Source organism: Ambystoma mexicanum, chromosome 10, assembly GCF_040938575.1.
Source record: "Ambystoma mexicanum isolate Mex_15411 chromosome 10, UKY_AmexF1_1, whole genome shotgun sequence".
NCBI classification, from domain to species: domain Eukaryota; kingdom Metazoa; phylum Chordata; class Amphibia; order Caudata; family Ambystomatidae; genus Ambystoma; species Ambystoma mexicanum.
Genome location: NC_090932.1, coordinates 1,409,633,672 through 1,409,651,677, shown reverse-complemented (window position 1 = coordinate 1,409,651,677; position 18,006 = coordinate 1,409,633,672). Strand labels below are relative to the sequence as shown.

At 45.3% G+C, this 18,006-nt stretch overlaps 1 protein-coding gene across 3 annotated transcripts in view; it reads left to right on the top strand.

The window, feature by feature from the left end:
- The window catches only part of DAO (D-amino acid oxidase), a 431,100-nt gene that overhangs the window by 394,724 nt on the left and 18,370 nt on the right, over positions 1-18,006 (top strand). For all 3 annotated transcript variants that reach the window (XM_069619457.1, XM_069619455.1, XM_069619456.1), the window contains exon 10: positions 6,209-6,307. In XM_069619457.1, the coding sequence (XP_069475558.1) occupies positions 6,209-6,307 (99 nt within the window). The remainder of the gene's footprint in view (positions 1-6,208; positions 6,308-18,006) is intronic.

The following is an 18,006-nucleotide window of genomic DNA, read 5'->3' as shown; positions in this document are numbered from 1 at the left end:
ATTCAGAGATGTGGCTGAAGACAAAACCAAAACATACCGCTATGAACAAGAAAGAGGATCTGTCTCTTTAGGAGAGACCTCCATTTAACTGAGATGAGTAAACTGAAAGCAGAACACACGTCGAGGCGAAGCAAGGGAAGCGGACATAGGAAGCCCCTGGACAGTCTAACACCTGAGCGAGGTGAAGTCACGGAGAGCTGCAAAACCCGCGACTTTCAGAAGTGGCCTGAATGTGAAGGGTGAAATATTGGTGGACCAACGTTTACTCACAGTGGAAAGGCGGAGCCACAGGAACACGAATCCCAGTGGTGGCATGACCAGACAACCTTGTGGTAGGCAGCGCGCCTGTCAAACAACATCAAAATCACAACGGCGAGGAGTCAGCGAGACGTTCGGTTACCTGCAGCCATACCTGGTTGCAAAGCAAGAGAGGCCCAATAGGGGGATGCCGGCGGAATTGAGAAGGCACAGAAAAAGAGCAAACAAAGAGAACCTGAGAGAGTGCATGGACATTCTTCTGCAGACCCTGAGGTAACGAAGAGAATGGGAAAACCACAAGGCTGCAGGGGAATCATCATGACAGAGGGGAAGCATGTCCCAGTAAAATTGACGAGATATTGAATGTAAAGTTGATAAAGTGGAAATGTAAACACATGAGAAAGAAAGTCACGTTTAAACCTGGAAGAGAAATCATTAAGACTTGGGTAAAAAATACCCTAGAAAGATTGGAAAGTATCAAACATGTTAGGAAAGATTTCATAATTGTATGTAATTTTCCCTCCATGTGTCAACCCCCAAACCCCCCTTTTTTTAACACCATTGACTGACTTTGCCAGAGAAGCACAGCCCTCAGCTGCACTCCTCTGGGCTTTCGCTCACTTTTTACGGGGAAACTGACATGCCCTTAAAATAGTCAGTACTGGGAGACTTTGTTTCCCTTAGTCCTTTCCTCATGCTGCAGCTTTTGTGCAACATGTAACAAGTGTGCAAAGTATCTTAACATACAGCACACTTGGGTCTCTAGTCATTTCCCAAGGCCCTAGAAACTCTCGCTGGACTTTTTATGAACTGTGCAGATGTGTCATGGACAGGACTGGTGGCAGCTATGGTTTTCTTATATTTTTAACCCTTTCTTGCCATGTTAACCACGTTAACCGCGTTTGGCGCGAATCGGTGGCCTGGCTCCAAAATGGCCATTCCACGAGGTTCTTTGTCCTGTCCTTTGGCCATCTTGCCTCTTCACCTTCCCCAGGTCGAGCCGACCTGGGTCAGTCCTTATTTGGTCATGCACTTTTCCACAAATCCCAATGCTTTCGTGGGCTTCTGCATGCCTTGTGTGTGCACCTCCAGGGTGTGGGCTGGGATGTCTGTTCCCAATACACATCCTGGGTGCCAGAGAGTCTGGAGTGTCCTGAATGCCTGGGTCCACCGTGATCCATGATTGGTCCATGTATGGAGTGAGTGTTTATGAGCAGATCTCCCATTGGGTCCTCTCTGTTTTGGCGCGAGGGGAACTCTGGATAAGAGGAGGCTGAAAACACCACTACCAGGTCGATCTCCTGAGTTCACACCGAACAAAGGATAAGGAGCCAAGTATCCTGCAGCAAGAAGCCGAGTCAAGGAACCGCTGGTGACCCGCTGAAAGGTTTGGCACCCTGTGCCCGCTGTCGTCCTGTCGGACCCCTCTGCCTCTGATCGTCCTAGAAGGTCTGCGAAGACGCTGCCACCCATTGGAATAGTGGGATCAACTAATCTCGGCACCTTCATCAAACCCTGCAAGTAAGCCTCTTCGGAAGTGTCTCTCGGCCAACCAGTGGGCTGACCAGCTTACACAGGACCTTTGCTCTGTCACTGCTGCTGTTTCGAGGAGGCCCTCGAAACTTGGTATACTGCTATCTCTGTGTCCACGGCACCCTTACACTGAATTTTGTACACTTGGCATTCCCAGGTCTGAAGTGAGACGAGTGCGCCCGGACCGGAGTAAACGCGGTTACCGTGTTGCCCTGCTAAGGCAACGACCTAAGCAAATTTGCTGCATTTGTGACCCCTTTGCCCCTGAAGCCAGCTGCAGTGGAATCAGGCCGATTCCTCCACCCTCGGTGGAGAAATCGCCACTGTGTTGTTTGGGAATCCTCGCTGCAACTCGGGAACTACACGGTGTCGAGACATCCTGATTGTCGCATTCGAACCTGCCAGCGAAGTGGACTGTACTGGCGAAGTTTGGGTCTGCCTGCACCGGGGACCGGTGAGTAGTCCTTACCCTAACCGGTGGCCCCCAGCGCAGGAGCCCATATTTACGCATGAGTGGCCCCTGAGGGCCCCTTTCTTTTCCACAGCTATTTGCGAAATAGCGACTTTATTCCGCACTCTCAAACTGCCTCTGCCCTCAAGTGGAGGTCCTGCTTGAATAGTGGGAACTTGTTCTTCATCGCCTTAACCACCTTCCTGAGCTGCTAGAGACCCTTGAAGAGACCCTATTTTATCCATTGGCACAAGCGCGTGCATGTACTATTGAGCATAAGACTCCTCTCTTCGTAGGGCTTGGACTACCTCTTAGTAACATGTATTCTTGATGTGGAACGGGGTCTAAAGATTACTTGCATTGCCTGTTCCCCCCCCATCTAGGTTTTCAACATATTTCGTGCTTTTAACCCCTTAGACCCCATTGGTTTTGTATATATATTGTGTTGATTATGATGTATTGGTTTAATCTAGTGTTACTGTGATTCTTGACTATGGACTATGTTACAAAGGCCTTGTAATAAATGTGTTTATATTTTTAATATAACACCTGTCTGGAGTAATTTGTAAGTGTCCTTGCTTTGCATGCTCATTGAGGTCTTTTCAGTCACCCTCACCCCTCCTGAGACTTAGTCTTGACCGCCTGCCATAGCTACCTTGATTGGTCTGGCTTGTCCAGAGGTTACCCTGTTCCAAGAAACTAGGCTGGCCTTCTGAACCTATGCCCCTCCAGGTCAGAGTTCAGAAATCCTTCTTAACAACACACATTAAAAAGTAAGGAGTGGATCATATCAGAGAGAAAGAAAGAATGTTCTAATGAAAAGAAAAGAAAGAAGACGGAGAAGCTTGCACTAGTGGGTATAAAATGGAAACTTGATTAAGTGGAACTGTACTAATGTGAGAAGGATAATCATGTTTACGTCAGAAAGAGAGATCATTAAGACTTCGACACAAACAACCTCAGAAGAGGGGAAATTATCCCATAGTTCAAAAAGCAGAGAGTGGAGCATACCAGAAAGAGATCTGAACTATGAACTGAAGTCAAGTGAATCCCTAAGGAAAATAATACGCAAAGTGAGCCACCCAAGGAGAGAGGAAACATTAACTGTCAAGAAAGGATATCTCACCTAAGAAACTATAGCTTACCGAAATCAAAAAGGCATGCCAGCCTGGACAGAAGATAAAAAGGGATTATTGCAAAACTATCTCTAGAGAGGAGGGCCAACCCAAAGACCTTGTAAGAGAATTGCAAGAATTTGACAGGAACCTTTTTTAAACTATTATAGTGAGGAAAATTCTGGAGTGAAGGAGAAACATTCTGAGAAGAGACAATCAGGAGAAGGGAGACCGTCTCCTGACCTTATTTAAGTCGGTTAGAATAGTGTTAGGGTCAGTTACAGCTAGATTTTGGACACCAGACTTATTCATTAGAGACTTCCTGACGACTGAAGAGCACCTTAGTTATTAATATAGGCAGGGAACACCCATACAGTAATAGGAAAAGATAGGCCTTATTCTTATCATTTAATAAATAACCAGTGGAAATGTCATCACAGTGTCTGTGTCCTTCTTCTGACCCACCACGCAGCCCAGAGGGAGGCTAAAAAAAAGGCGCAGAGGTATGTGACTGTGCCCGCTCTCTAGCCATGATGACGTTCGTAGGGCTCACACAAGGGGGCAGGCCCCATTACCGGCTCCTTGATTTGAGGCCAAGGGGTGGTATGATGAGGTCCCCCATGACCACTGCACAATATCAGGGCCTGAATCAGGAGAACACCACATGAAGTCTACTACTGCTGCATGCCCTCTGAAAGCCTACATAAAATCCCAAAATTACCCAAGCAGCGTGCAGTCAGGCGGGCCCTTGGGAGGTGAATAATAATAAGGAAAGAGGAACTACTGGCCCTTTTAGTCAGTCCCCATGTGACGTAGAAGCAACTGCTCCTGCTCATGGTAAAGTAGACCCGAGGGTGATAATTAGTGACAAGGAAACTGTAAACATTACCACCCCTGGGTATAATCAGAGTTTTGCTCTAACAGATGCCTCAGCCCACGAGCAGGAATCAAAGAGCTTGCTGGCCCCTCTGAGATACGAGCACCACATCAACATTCTAGTGCACGTTTGCAAGCAGTAAGTCCAAGATGGCAGACTAACGTATTGAAGGCTCAGTCTGTGGAGCCAAACACACGGTCAGAATGACACTGAATGCAACTGAACATTCATCACAATTCAGAGTCATCATTACACAAACACATAGAGTAATCCAGCCCAACTGAACCAATCGATGTCTATTAAATCAATGTCTTCTGGCTTCCGCTCTTTCCAACTGCTTGCCCCTTACCACTGGAACCGCCTTCCTCTATTCATCCGCTCTACTTCCTCCTTCACTTACTTTCGTACCTCTCTAAAATCTTATCTCTTCCATTCACCTCCTTAAAATCCTTTGCTTCCTCTCTTACTTCTACTAGTATTCCAACCCACACCTCATACTCCTCTTCCTATTTCCCTTCCTCCTCCCTCTCTCCTTCCTTTCTACTCCCTCCGACCTCATGCCCTGCACCTTTCTAATCCTCACCTCTTCCTTCCTTCTCTCTTTCTCTCTCTGCCTCCTCTGTGACTTCAGCTCTCGCCTTTGCTCATACCTCCCACCTCTTCTCTCATCCTGACCCTCCCTACTCTTCTTCCCCTTCCATAATGTAAATTGTTTTTGTACGGTTTTCTGGTTTAATTCAATTGTTATGTAATGCTTGCTATATCTTTTTTGTTCCTCTTGTAAAGCGTTTTGGATTAAAACGCAATATAAATTCAATAAAATACAAATACAAATAAAACACAGAGAAAGCATTAGTGAGTGTAGGTGTTAGAAGCAGCAGAATAAGAAAGCATGGAGATGGATAGGTGCACAGAGAGTTGAAGGTGCAGGAGGAGGAAAAGAAGAGGGCTAAAAGTGCTATAGAAGGAGATGGAGAGAACTTAAGATGCAGGATGAGAACCTGGTGCTGGAAGTGCAGGAGGAGTGGGAGAGAGAGAGCTGAAGCTGAAAAGTGAAGAGGATGATTTGAACGTACAGCAGAAAGAGGTGGAGAGGGAGTTGAAGGATAGATTGGAGGATCAGAAGAGCATCCTGTGGAGAGAGGACAGAAGAGGGTGCAGTAGGAGAACTTTAAGCAGGTACGAAGATAACCGAGGCTAGAAGAGAACACCAAGAGGAAAGCAGAGAGCAGAGGTTGGAGCAGAAGATTATTAAGGATTGGAGTGAAAGGTGAGCCGGCAGAGGCACAAGCATGGAAGGAGGAAGAAGCTGGAGGAGGTGAAAGTCGATTTAGAGTGTGTTGAAGTCCCTGGAGATGTAGGTCCGGGCACAGACAGACAACAATCCACAGTAAGTCAACAACCATCAAACCATTGTCTGCAAGGAGTGGAAAGAGGAACAAGTTTCTGGTGGACAAGCGAGGAGTTTAGCAGACACTGGCCAAGGGTCCAGATGCTTACATGACTAGAGACAAGTTCTCAGGAGCAGGGGAGTGTGGGTTCGGCAAGGAGTAAAGTAAGATGGGACTGGGTGACAGGATCAGACCCCAGTGCAATGCTACTTAAACTGTGGTGAGAGGGGGCAAGCCACCGGAATCTAGGACAACATCCACCTGATCCAGGTTGTGCCAAGGGGGTGTGAGTGTTTCCATGGAAAGACCTGCACAGACATTTGGGCAATAAAATGTGAGGGAGCATGAGGACTTTGTTTTGGCTTACCAGTCTTTCAGCCTCTTCATTTTGAGTTTGCCCACAATTTTTTTGAAGCCCACGATACATCTTTTTGTTGACCTGTGTCCGTAAATTGCGTCCTGTTGCTTTGTTACACTTTATGTAAGGATATTTTTTTTGTAGAGCATTAAGTAGTGCTAGAAAAGTTCACAACACTGTTAACAAAAATATAACGTATTATTTTTTGTTTATTCTCCATTTCAGAACGCAAAAATTGTGAGTGAATGGAGTGGCTTGCGACCTGTGCGTGACAAAGTACGACTGGAAAGGGAGACTATTACTTATGGGCCAGTCAAATCGGAGGTAAGCAACAACTATATGTTGATTCAAGTTACTCTTCTGTGGGCATCGAGTTCAGGGACATACGGCTCTCTCCATTACGGTTGTTTTTTAGGGAAACAGGAACACTGGACATCTTGCAACCAACCGACAGCTTCTTCTGGGAACACTGTAGTCTTCATAACCTCTGGAAAAACGATCTTCAGGGTGGCTGGTCTCACTGACATAGTTTTGATGTCCAAGTCCTTGGCTTTCATTTTAGCCTCATTAAATGCCTTTCTCTTCTCCATGATCTCTACCAGAAAATCTGGAAATAACGCAAATTGACTCCCAGCAAAAATAGCTTTGCCATTTTCTCTGTCTGCCTTCAAAAATCTCTTCTTAGTGCTAATCTTCAGCAGGGACATAATTATTTGGCGGGGGTTACTTTCCCCCATTGTATCCAGTTTTCCTGCTCCAAAAGCAAAGTTAAGATCGTCTATACTTAGAATATCCAGGCCATAGGTTTCTGTAAAGCCTCGGATCACCAAAGCACCCGTGTCGTCACCAGCCAGTTCCTCCAAACCCATCAGGTGCTGATTATGGTTCCTTACCTTCATACCAATCTCTGTTTTCCTAAAACCCATCCTGGAATGATCCCATTTCACATCGTTATAGGCTCGGAAGCTGCCCTGAAGTTCTTTAGCCATGTCCCCGGAGTCCTTCTCCATCTTGCATAACCTGACCTCCAGATGCTGGACTTTCTCAGTTAAGTCAGACAAGGAGGTTTTAACATCCACCCCATCTTGAGATATCTTCTTGAGGAGTCAATAGATGTCTCTGTGACCGGTATCTCCCCCCCTGCTTCCATCTCAGTTTGTTTTCTTGTTTTTTCTTAGAGCCCTTTCTAAGTATGTCCTTATTTCCTTGGGTTTGGCAGTTGCCTGGTCTTCCTAGTTTATGTCTTTGTATTAATGGCACACTTGTTCTTCTGACTCACTGGTCGAGACCGCGTCATTGCTGTCTGTTAGCACCATTCAGATCTCAGTGTCAGTCTTTGTTGGTTCTTTGAACTATTTTTACGCATTTGCTTATCATTTTAGCATTACCCCACAGTTCAATAGCCTTTCTTGGACTAGTATTCTTTGCCTGCCATAGCTTTTGCTGAATGTTGTTATCTGCGGTGCACATCACTAGTTGATAGTTGAAATATTCATTGGGTGTTCCCAGGAAACTGCAAGTCGCTATAAGTTCTGTAAATACAGCAAGTGGAGTATGGTAACTTGTAAACACTAGATTGTTTTTATGGCTGTTTTGTATTTTTTGTGCCTGTACCTGTCGTTACACTTGAATCTCGTGGCCATGACTAGGCTGCAGACGATGCAAAGGCCCTTTGTTCTAAAACTATGTAATAATGCATCTTCCTTTTGGCTGACCATCCATTTTGTTTTTTCTGCCGCACGCAGATTTACTTGAAAGCATCTTGCCATATTTCCCTTGCTAAAGGGGCCTTGCTGGAGTTGCTCAGAAATGTGAAAGAGGAGGCTATATTCTGCAGGTTTTGGTTTGTGTCAGGCTTTCATGTTTGAGATTGTATCACAATCGCTACTGGACTGCAGAGTGAAGTCTCTTTGCGGCACTTTGCTCATAGCCTGTTGTGGCAACTCTCCTTTGTTATATGTTATAATTGCACTGTGCCTCACAGCTGGTTTAGAACACTCCAACCATAGGGTTATGATCAATGTTAGCCAGGATCTTTTTTCATGTCACAATTCCTTTATACTAAAGGTGTGTCCAGGCGTTGACTCCCATGAGCATGTGGGCGGATTGTAGTTCCACACCAGCAGTATTGGCCAGTGAATGATTGAAATAATTGTGTAATGCACAGCCAAGCAGCACTTTGCATCAGGCTTACCAAATATTCTTATAGACTCATTTGTCTACTGTGGCAGGGTCATGGTCAGACTCTGCCAAGGGGTCTATGGACCCCAAAGATGGTTTCGGGGACTTGAGTGGTGCTGCTATCCATGGGCTACCCAGTATGGATGGAGCCGCACCTGTACATGGGCACCTCTGTCTCTGTCCCAATGCCTATCAACATCTGTCCTGGCCAGGATTCGTTTTGTATTTATTCCAATGGTTCCCACAAAACTACAGCTACCAGCATGCACGAGACGCCTTAGAAGCCTGGCATAGATCGTGGATCCCGGGCAGTGGTCCTAGTGTATGAAAAGAAATAGTGGAACTATGTTCTCTGCTGGCCTTACCAGCCCCCAACAAACCCCATCACCATGCCCCCTCCCACATGCGAAACAAACCCCCAAACAAATGCGCCTGCTGTTTAAAGGGAACGTTCAGTGCAGTGCACTGAAGTGCAAGTTTCAACTTCTCCCGACACTTTTATTTTAAAACGAAACCATTCCAGTACCGTTGTGTTTTAAAATAAAAGTATAGGAAAAATAAATTCATATAAAAAAAAAGTAGAGGCGCACCGCCCTCAACTGCTCCCGCCCACTTCGACCACTGATTCCGGGAATCAGCAGAATATAAAGAACTGGGGAGGCAAATTCCATAATGCACCTGGGCCGAATAGACAAGTCTCGCCCTGAAACAAGAGGAACAGACTGATTAGCAAACACGAAATGGACTAGACTTTCCCCTTCAGAAGCTGATTATGGGAGCAAACACCACCCCCACAAACTCCAGGCTGAATCTACCCTCAGAATAAAGTGGGTGAACTTCGTCCACGCACGTGTACCATCGACTTGAGCCCTGGGTGTGAGTGATAGAGTGGTTGGAGATGATTCTGGAGGGAGTTTAAGTGTCGGCTTTAGAGAAGGAGGGAGAGAGGAGAGAGGAGAGGGAAGTGAGAGGCATTCGAGGAAGGAGAGTAAAAACGGTATTGCTGGCAGGTGGAATTTGGAGGGAAGCGGTTAGGGTCAGAAGGGAGCTGGTGGGTGAAGACAGGAGAAGGAAGAGTTAGAGATAGAGGTAAAACCAGTGCATGAAGTGCAGTGAGAAGGGAGTGCCAAGGGGAGATACGTTGGAGGGTGGAGACAGGAGAAGGGAGTGAGAGCAGTAAGACCAGGAAACAGAGTGTAGGTAGAGGGAAGACAACAGTTGGAGCCTGGAGTCAGGAGTAGGGGAGGGAGAGGTACGACCAGGGGGTGAAGCGTGGAAGTATGTGAATCAGACACAGGGAGGAGGTTGGGTAAGAGAGGACACAGGCAAGTGTGGAAAGGATTAATAGATGACCATTAGGAGGTGAAGGGCGCCAAGACGACTAGGCCACCAGGCTAGGTGCCATAGGAAATCAGAGAGATAAAGCCAGGGCCTAAAGGAACCCCCACAGCATAGGGATGGACCAGATAGTAGGAGTACCCTGGATGTAGTGAAACTACTACTGTAGTACGATCAGTGGGAGCAAGGAGGCTGAGCTAGTGAGATGAGAGCCCCCTCAAAGATAGAAGAAAAGGTAAATAGGGATCCCAACTAGACTGCAAGCCCCATATGGATTTGAAAAACATATATTTTTATTTTAATAAACAATGGAAAGAAACCTGCAGCGCTTGACCTCACATCCAGCTCGCAGGACAGGCCTTTCCAACTGACTGGTCTTTCAAGAGGTGCATTCTACCCTGGTGCCCTGGTGTCACCAAAGCTCCAGAATTCCACAGTGCTATGTGCTTAGATCCAAGATAGCATGTCAAGAAGCAATCACGGCGCTACATCTCTAGTTCTTTAAGAAGAATCAGCATGCTATATCACTAGCAACAAGAGTGTCAAGACGTGTGCTGGGTATGGGATTGTGACACCAAGTAGCGAGCAGGGTGCTATACTACAGTGTGTGTGTTTTAGTCATGGTATTGAAGGAAATATTTGCATTTCCTCAGGGTCTTGAATCCAATTTAGGTAACCAATCCTATTCCCTGTCATAGTGGTAAAGGACGAAACACATAGCACACCAGAAATATGGTTCAGCAGCTTTATTTTTAACACAAGATGGGTTGAATTAATGCCTTTAAGGAGTAAGGGGAATTATAACTGAAATGACTGAAAACTGTGAACAGGAAATAAACAGTAGTCCAGGGAATGGTTTCCTAAGTGTCTAGACTTTGCTTGCAGTTTCTCCCTGGCAACTCTCCCAATGTTCCTCCTTTTGGGTAATCTCACACCTTGGTATTGGGTTGCAAGGGGTTGCAAGGGTGAGGGTTATATGAACTCATTCATGGTCCAAAGGGTGATAACTAGAGCACAAGAGGCAGGTAACTTAATCTGTGTTTGCAAGGTGACCATCAATTAAAAGACTGTCTATGACATGGGAGATTGTAAAAGAGATTGATCATTTGGGGGGCGCATATGGCACTGGGAAATTTTTTCCTTGGTCTTTTTGGCTTAACTTTATCTAATTATGTGCAAACGGAGGGTCAACACATCTGAGGTTTTAATTCTGAAAGGGCCTAGTGTTGCAGTGCAAGTCCAATTCCCTGGTCTAAAACTGTACAGTTCCAGGGATATAGCCCTCGATACCTGTCTTTATATCACTCACAGCAATAGGGGTTTTATTTCGGTTCAACATCCTTTCTTAGCTTTTCCTTTAGTTGATCTTGGTTCAGATCTTCTGCTTGTGTGTTTCAAGGCTCAAATAGTATGACCTGAAGAGAGGGTCCCTGTAATGGCACTTATGACCCCTATGCGACTGTCGACTCGCAGGATGAAGAATGACAGGTGTAACTCGCTGTTTGGCCAGTCACCGACTGCACCAATGTATCACAAATATGACAAGAGATATTCTCTCAGACAGCCATTCAAACCATATGCAGTTGATGGTTTTGAGGAGACAGAGGTCTCATCAATGGATCAGATCGCCTGACAATAAAGTCAGGCACTGATTGCATCATTAGAGACATCACTACATAGCTGCATTAGCCATCAAGCAAATATGCATCCATGCATGAAGCTAATCAATGCACTAGATGTATTACTTGTAGACATAAAAAACACGCTTATAACTCCTGTAGGTAGAAGATGATTAAAACTACTGGTTCCCGAGGCAGCAAGCCACCTGCAAGAATTCAGAATAAAATCCTTATAATTGGAGACATAAGGGCTTTGTTTTGCAGTCCACTCACATGTGACCAGCAGGATAGGACAACGCCCATTTACTCATGTTTGGAAGAGAAGCTGTTCCCAGCAAGATGGAGTGGAATGATACAAGATTTGCCCACCTGCGGGCACTCTCCCAGGATAGGTGATCAGATCAGTGGCAACAATAGGGAACAAACAACCCCCCACAGTGCTTTGAATCACTTTGAAAAGGTACACTGAGCTCTTTGACTAGAAATGGTCCCCGACCTGGGAGGACCTGCTCTAGCCAATCCAGAAGATCCATTTGTGAGATGGCATGAAATGTTGCACGGGCTAATTGTCTTCCTGCGACTCTGCAACTGTGTAATTTGCAACAGTTAGATAGAAGTCTCAGGTGGAGCCACCTGATACGAAAGGCCAGTAGAATTACTAACCTATATAATTCCTATAAGTAGTCTGCCTGAACTGACCAATGAGGACAGCCCAGAGGTTTTTGGGGTGGACCTGACTTTTGTGGTGTCACCCGTGAATACAAACGTGTGACACAAGTTCAGGAGCTGAGAATGCTGGAGATTTGTTTTCCTGTATGATCCCTGTCTGTATTGCATAATAAAAGGCAGTATATTTTGCCCCATGGCTGAGTCTTCCGTTTTTGCATTGGGGAGTCTTTGATGGGCCTGAGAATCTCTGCTAACGTGGGACATTGTTATTGCGACTACCCAATGCCTCTGGCAAACCAACAACCCTCTGGCATTGGGCTAACTTCCTAGGCTCATGGGATGTCGACACAGCACACACCTGCCAGTAATTCCCTCCTGCCTTAGGGCATACCCGAAATGGTTAACAGCAGCAACCGTCTGGTTGCTTTCTAGTCAGAAGTTGTTCTTGAGATAACGGTTGCCCCTCCTGGGCTCTATCCCAGCACATGCTATGGTCTGCTATAAGATCAACATGGCACTATTTTCCTCATGGTCTTGTGCATAGCCCGGCACAGGGTAGTGTTGGCTTAGGTATGCCATATGCTAGGGGGTTACTACCAGCTCACCATTTTAGCTCCCAGGACCCAACAACCCTCCCCCAGTATACAAACAGAGGACTCAGCCAAGGGCAAGTTAGAACTGTCGTTTATTACACAAACAGATAGGGATCATATAGGACATTCGAAAATTCCCAGAATCACTGCTCCCGAGCCTGTGTCAGCTGTTTTGTTACATTTCGACATCACAACATGGGCCCTTCCCCAAAAAACCTAACAGTCCGTCTAGTTGGGTGATTGGAGTGGTATCCCTTATGGATTGTACCTAAAGATAGTGTGTTATTGGTCCTCATATGTCAGGTGGCTGGCCTGCCCCTTTCCCAAGAAACTATCTATTACATTGTTGCAGGATCACAGGATGACCATTGGCCCTTGCCCTCTGCCATCCACCCTTGGATTTCTGTTCCCTGATTGGCTGCAGCTGATCTGCTCAGGCCTGGGACCCAGCTCTGGTCTCAGCGTTCTGTGCACGTTCTCAAGGTGATGAGAATTACTATGTATTCCTAATGTAACTGTTAGTAGTACCACTTTTTCCTGTGAAAGTGCCCTCAACGTTGCAACATTGTTAACAATTCCATGTTTCACTTCATGTCTGTGTTGCTGTGAATAGTTCATCTTCCCACCGTGGGTGAATGACCATTGTCTAGATCGCTGCATCACCTGGTTGAGGACCACGAAATAAAGCTCTTCTGGTCTACAATTTATGAGGATTTATTCTGTTTTCTGCAGATGGCCCTTATCGTTTTAGGTTTGGAATGTATTGCTTGTCTCTGAACTTGGCTGCGAGCCCTGGCCTGGTGTTTTGTGCAGCTGTCATGCATGCAACTACCTCTAACTCCATTTGTGCTGCTGGTACACCCAAATCCAGGTTGTCTGCCGTGATGGAACAGAAACGCAGACAATTCACGTGGAGAACGACAGCCAGACCGTTCTATTCACGCTGGCGGCTCACTGGAAGGTTGCACTGGAGACGGCCTTTGTGTCTGATTCTGGTCATGTGGTTGGTAACGTCACGTGATACTGATCAGCATTTCGACCCACGCTTGATTAGACGTTACTTAAATGACCACAGGTGGCGGGTTGGTGCTTCTGATTGTTTTCCCTTCTGAAGGTCTGTCCGATTACACTTCAGTTCCTTTTGCTACATTTGTATCCAGCTGACTTCGTCCTCGGTTATTCCTGGTTGCCATCTATCAGCACAGCGCTTTCAGTTCCTTTTGCTACTTTGTATCTAGCAGACTTCACGTCCTCGGCTATTCCTGGTTGCCGTCCCTGCACGGTGTTCTCCAGAGACTCAACTCGAGCCTGCTTCTCAGCTATCAGCTTCCTGGCGTTTCTTCACGGAATTTCCAACTGGCTCGCCGCTGTCTCCCCGATGGCCATCTGTATCTGGATTTCAAGGTCAGATTGCTGTATTCAACAGGTCTTGGCTCCATCTCTGATCATGGTAACGTTTGTTTAACGTTACAAACATTTACTGCCTGATGATTCATGTTTCCTTGGCAGACTTTGTACTCTGTTGTTTATTAAAGGGCACAACATTCTTCTTCCATGTGGTCATATGATCTTTGTTAACAATCTTCTTCCACGTGGTCACATGGTATAAGTTTTGTATTCAACTGCTGCAGGTACTGTTGTGCCTTTTGGGATTCAAGAACGCTCACGCACCGCTGATTGTCAAGCTGAATCACGTCCTCCTCTTTCCTCACCTCAGTGACAATCGTGCACAGGACTTATTCAGACGCTCTCCAGCACAGTGCACCAACCCGACTCTAGTGCGTACCTTGTGCCGTTCGGGTGTTAGCTCCCTTACTAATATTCCCTTCCTTGGTTCGTTGTTTTGATTGCTTTTCCTTGGATTTACTGAACTGTTTCTAATCGCTACCTGGAACCCCGGAAGTGGATGCTTCTTGTTCGAGTTCTGGAGGACCCCGACAGGTTAGTCTGGTTAATGCAGGGAATAGCATTTTGTTCTGACTAAAGACTGCATTAGTTTTCATTTGGATTATAAACTGAATGGGTTTTCTTGGCTTCCTCAGCTTGGCGAACCCAGTTAATTGTGTTATGTGACCTTTCCATTGATTCACTCCTCTATCTGTGGTTATATCAGTTAGAGAGGTACATCATTAGGAAGGCCTGTATTCTACAGATTCCGAAAACTATACTGAGGGCGTTGAACTCACCCTGTATCCATTTCCTGCATCCCGGGTGAGTGATTTAAATCGTATCCATCTCAGTGTAAGTTTGACAGCAGCCTGGTTCTGCTTTCCCTCATCTCTCATCCTGTGGCTTGTGGCCTCATGTAATCCTCATTATAAGTATACCATGATTACTACATATCTATACTGTGCATGTTTTAGTCGTATTTGTCCCTTCCAGGCTCCTTATATAATCCTGTAGTTCCATAGGGTTAGTTGCGATAAGCGACTGCAAGCTTGCTCTGCATCTTTCTTTGCCTTGCGTTCAGCATTTCTGCACTTGGCTAGTGAGAAAAAATAATAAAAGCTTTTGACAGTATGTATAGGTATCTGTCCTCTATCTACTGAACTGTGGATGCATGTTCTTCATGTGTACACTTGTATGTTCATGTAACTTTGTGCATGGATGCAAGTTTACTTTGTGACTAACTTCTCTATGTCGTGGTGTCACTAATGAGGTCAGCACACTGGTTTCTCTTCATTAGTCAACGTCATCCATCGAGGCCTTTGGGTCCATGACCAGTGTTGAGCACCTGTGTCCAGAAACACATTTGCTGGATAAGGTTTGAATTGTTGTCTAAGAGGGTATCTGTCTGCATATGTGGATGTCACTTGCCCTCCTGGTGGCTGTCCAAATGTTATGTTATGTTAATATATTTGTACCGCGCACCTGGTACCCGTAGGCTGATGGGCGCAAACTCACAAACAAAAAGAACAGAACAGGAAAGCAGTCATGACTAGGCTGTAAGGGCAACAAGGACCACATGATTTAGGCAGAGAGCGATGTCTTCAACAACTTCTTAAAAGGTTCTGTTGAGGCCATTGTTCGAAGGGTAGGCGACAAAGCATTCCATGCGATGGGAGCCGCTACTTCAAAAGAGCTCATTCTAGCTTTATTGGAGTTACTCCGAGGAACTCTAAGGGTATTGGTATTATCAGATCTTAAAGTCCTCTCATTGTCTTTAATAACAATAACCTCCTTCAGATATAGAGGCATTTGACCCATGATACATTTATGTGTGATAAGAAGGAGCCTAAATAGGACTCTTGCTGCAATTGGAAGCCAGTGAAGGCTCCTTCGAACCTCAGAGACATGGTCCCTTTTTCCTAGGCCCTTCACCACACTTACCGCCCCGTTCTGAATCACTTGAAGCCGTTGGATCTCTGCTTTCGGATGCCTATCAAGAGACTGCAGCCATAATCCAGTTTTGCGCCAATAATGGCTCTAGCCAAGGTTTCAGCATTTTTCTCCGAGATCAGTGGTCGTAGGTGGCGAAAAAGTTTAATGAAATAGGATGAGGATGAAACAAGATTATTCACTTGGGCCTTCATATTCATATGTTTATCCAGATACACGCCCAAGGTTTTAACCTTGGGCAGGAACTCGATAACACAATTATCCAGGGTAAAGCACTTAAAGTTCGGCCCCAATTTTTCCAGTTTACCGGGGAAGCCTACCAACATAAGCTCAGTTTTGGCACTGTTTAGAGCAAGCCCATTGCAGACCATCCAATCATGAATTTTAAGGTATATTTTGTTGATGAAGGCTTCATCTTCTTGACGAGAGCCCAAAATGGGTAGGGAGCATTGTGTGTCATCTGCGTAATTCGCAAATATGATCCCCTCCTCCTCCAACATCTGGAAGTAGGGGATCATAAAAATATTATTAAACAAATGGTGACACACAGGCACCCTGGGGAACTCCGTACAATAGGGGTATAGGATCAGCTTCTGCTGATTCGCTAGCCACTCTGATCTGTCTACCGTGCCGAAAAGATGAAATCCATTGGATGGCCGCTTCGGAGAAAGAGGCGTTCTCTCTTAACCTGGTGGACAGGATGGAATGGTCCACCAGGTCAAATGCAGTGGAGAGATCTAAGATCTTCAAAAGGGAGCTCTTGCCCATGTCCATCTCTTGAGTGAGATGAGACTTAAGGGCAAGAAGAGCCGTCTTGGTGCCATGGTTGGCCCGGAAGCCGGATTGATATTTATGCAGGATTTTGTTATGTTCCAAAAATACAGAGATTTGATTGTAAGCAACCCGATCCAGGATCTTCAAAAGGAACACAGTATTTGTAATCGGTTTGTAGTTGGAAGATGTTAAGGGGCACAGATTTGTTTTTTTCAAAAGGGGCGTGATCCACGCATTTTTTAAATTATCAGGCACCGAGTTAGTCTGAAAGGTAGTATTCACAAATTTAGTGAGTGCCGGAATAAGAGTAGGTAGACATTCCTTAATTATAATAGCGGAACAAGGGTCTCCTTTACAACTTGTGCTTTTTAGTTGACTAATAGTCTTAGCTAGTTCCTCCTCAGAAATGGGACAGAAGTTAAATATGGCTATATCTTTATCTTTCCCGTCACACTAGGAATTTTTTCTTGCTGACCCAATATATTCAGGGCCAGTCTTTTTGTCTCAATGGTTTCTTTAATTTTTCTAGTTTATGGGACATAGCTAATTGAATTTCAGTACACCATTCTTTATTTTTTTCAATCAGGGTTTGGGTGGGTCCAGGCGTATGTGATTGTTCTTTCAACACATTAAAAAGCTCTTTACAATTGGATTTCACATCGGTAATTCTCACATTAAGTACCTCTTTTTTTCTATTATCACCGCTTTTTTAAACGCGGCAGCAGAGGTTTTATATGCTTCTAAATGAGTGTGTGTTTGGTCCAATCGCCATAAATGATGGAGTTTGTTTTTCTTGAAATTCATAACCGACAAATCATTAGAAAACCAGTTATTAGTAAACCAGTTATTAGTAACTTATTAGCAAATAATGAGTTGCTATGTGCATTTCTAGCTCTTCGGCTGTCATGTTACTGGGGGTGAGCCGGGGCATTCCAGGGACCTTCTCTTCAGTAGAAATAATGTATTTCCTTCTCAGATTCTCTAGCTTGCACCAGGGTGTTGGATATACCCCCAAGCAAGATCCCTAAAACAGGCTACTTTCTTCAGGCTTGCCAATTTCTAGGCAGCGGTCCAGAGAGGACACTTTGTAGCTTGTTTCCCTTCCTGTCCAAGCATGGAAAAGCTTTTAGCTGAAATACTTAACAAATTCCTACTCTTGATTACTATTGCACCCTGTGCTCATTTTCCTCCTGGTCCATCCTCCCCTCAGATCTCCAGCCCAACCCCCCTGATCTGGCTCTTTTTGCTTGCTTTTATACTGCTTTAGCAAACTTAATCACCCCAATAGTGCATGGGATTGAGTGAGTAATGTCATTATTGTCCCTGGGGTACAGGATTGTTCAGGACTTTAAATCTCACTTTCCTCACCAGAGTTCTCCCTCTCATAATCATGGTTCTCATGTGTTGTGGCTTCCAGAGGATTGTAGGATTCATTCATTCTTTGTTTATATATACATATGGGTGTGAGCCACGGAATTTAAGGCTTCTGATGCCATTTTGTAGTCAGGCA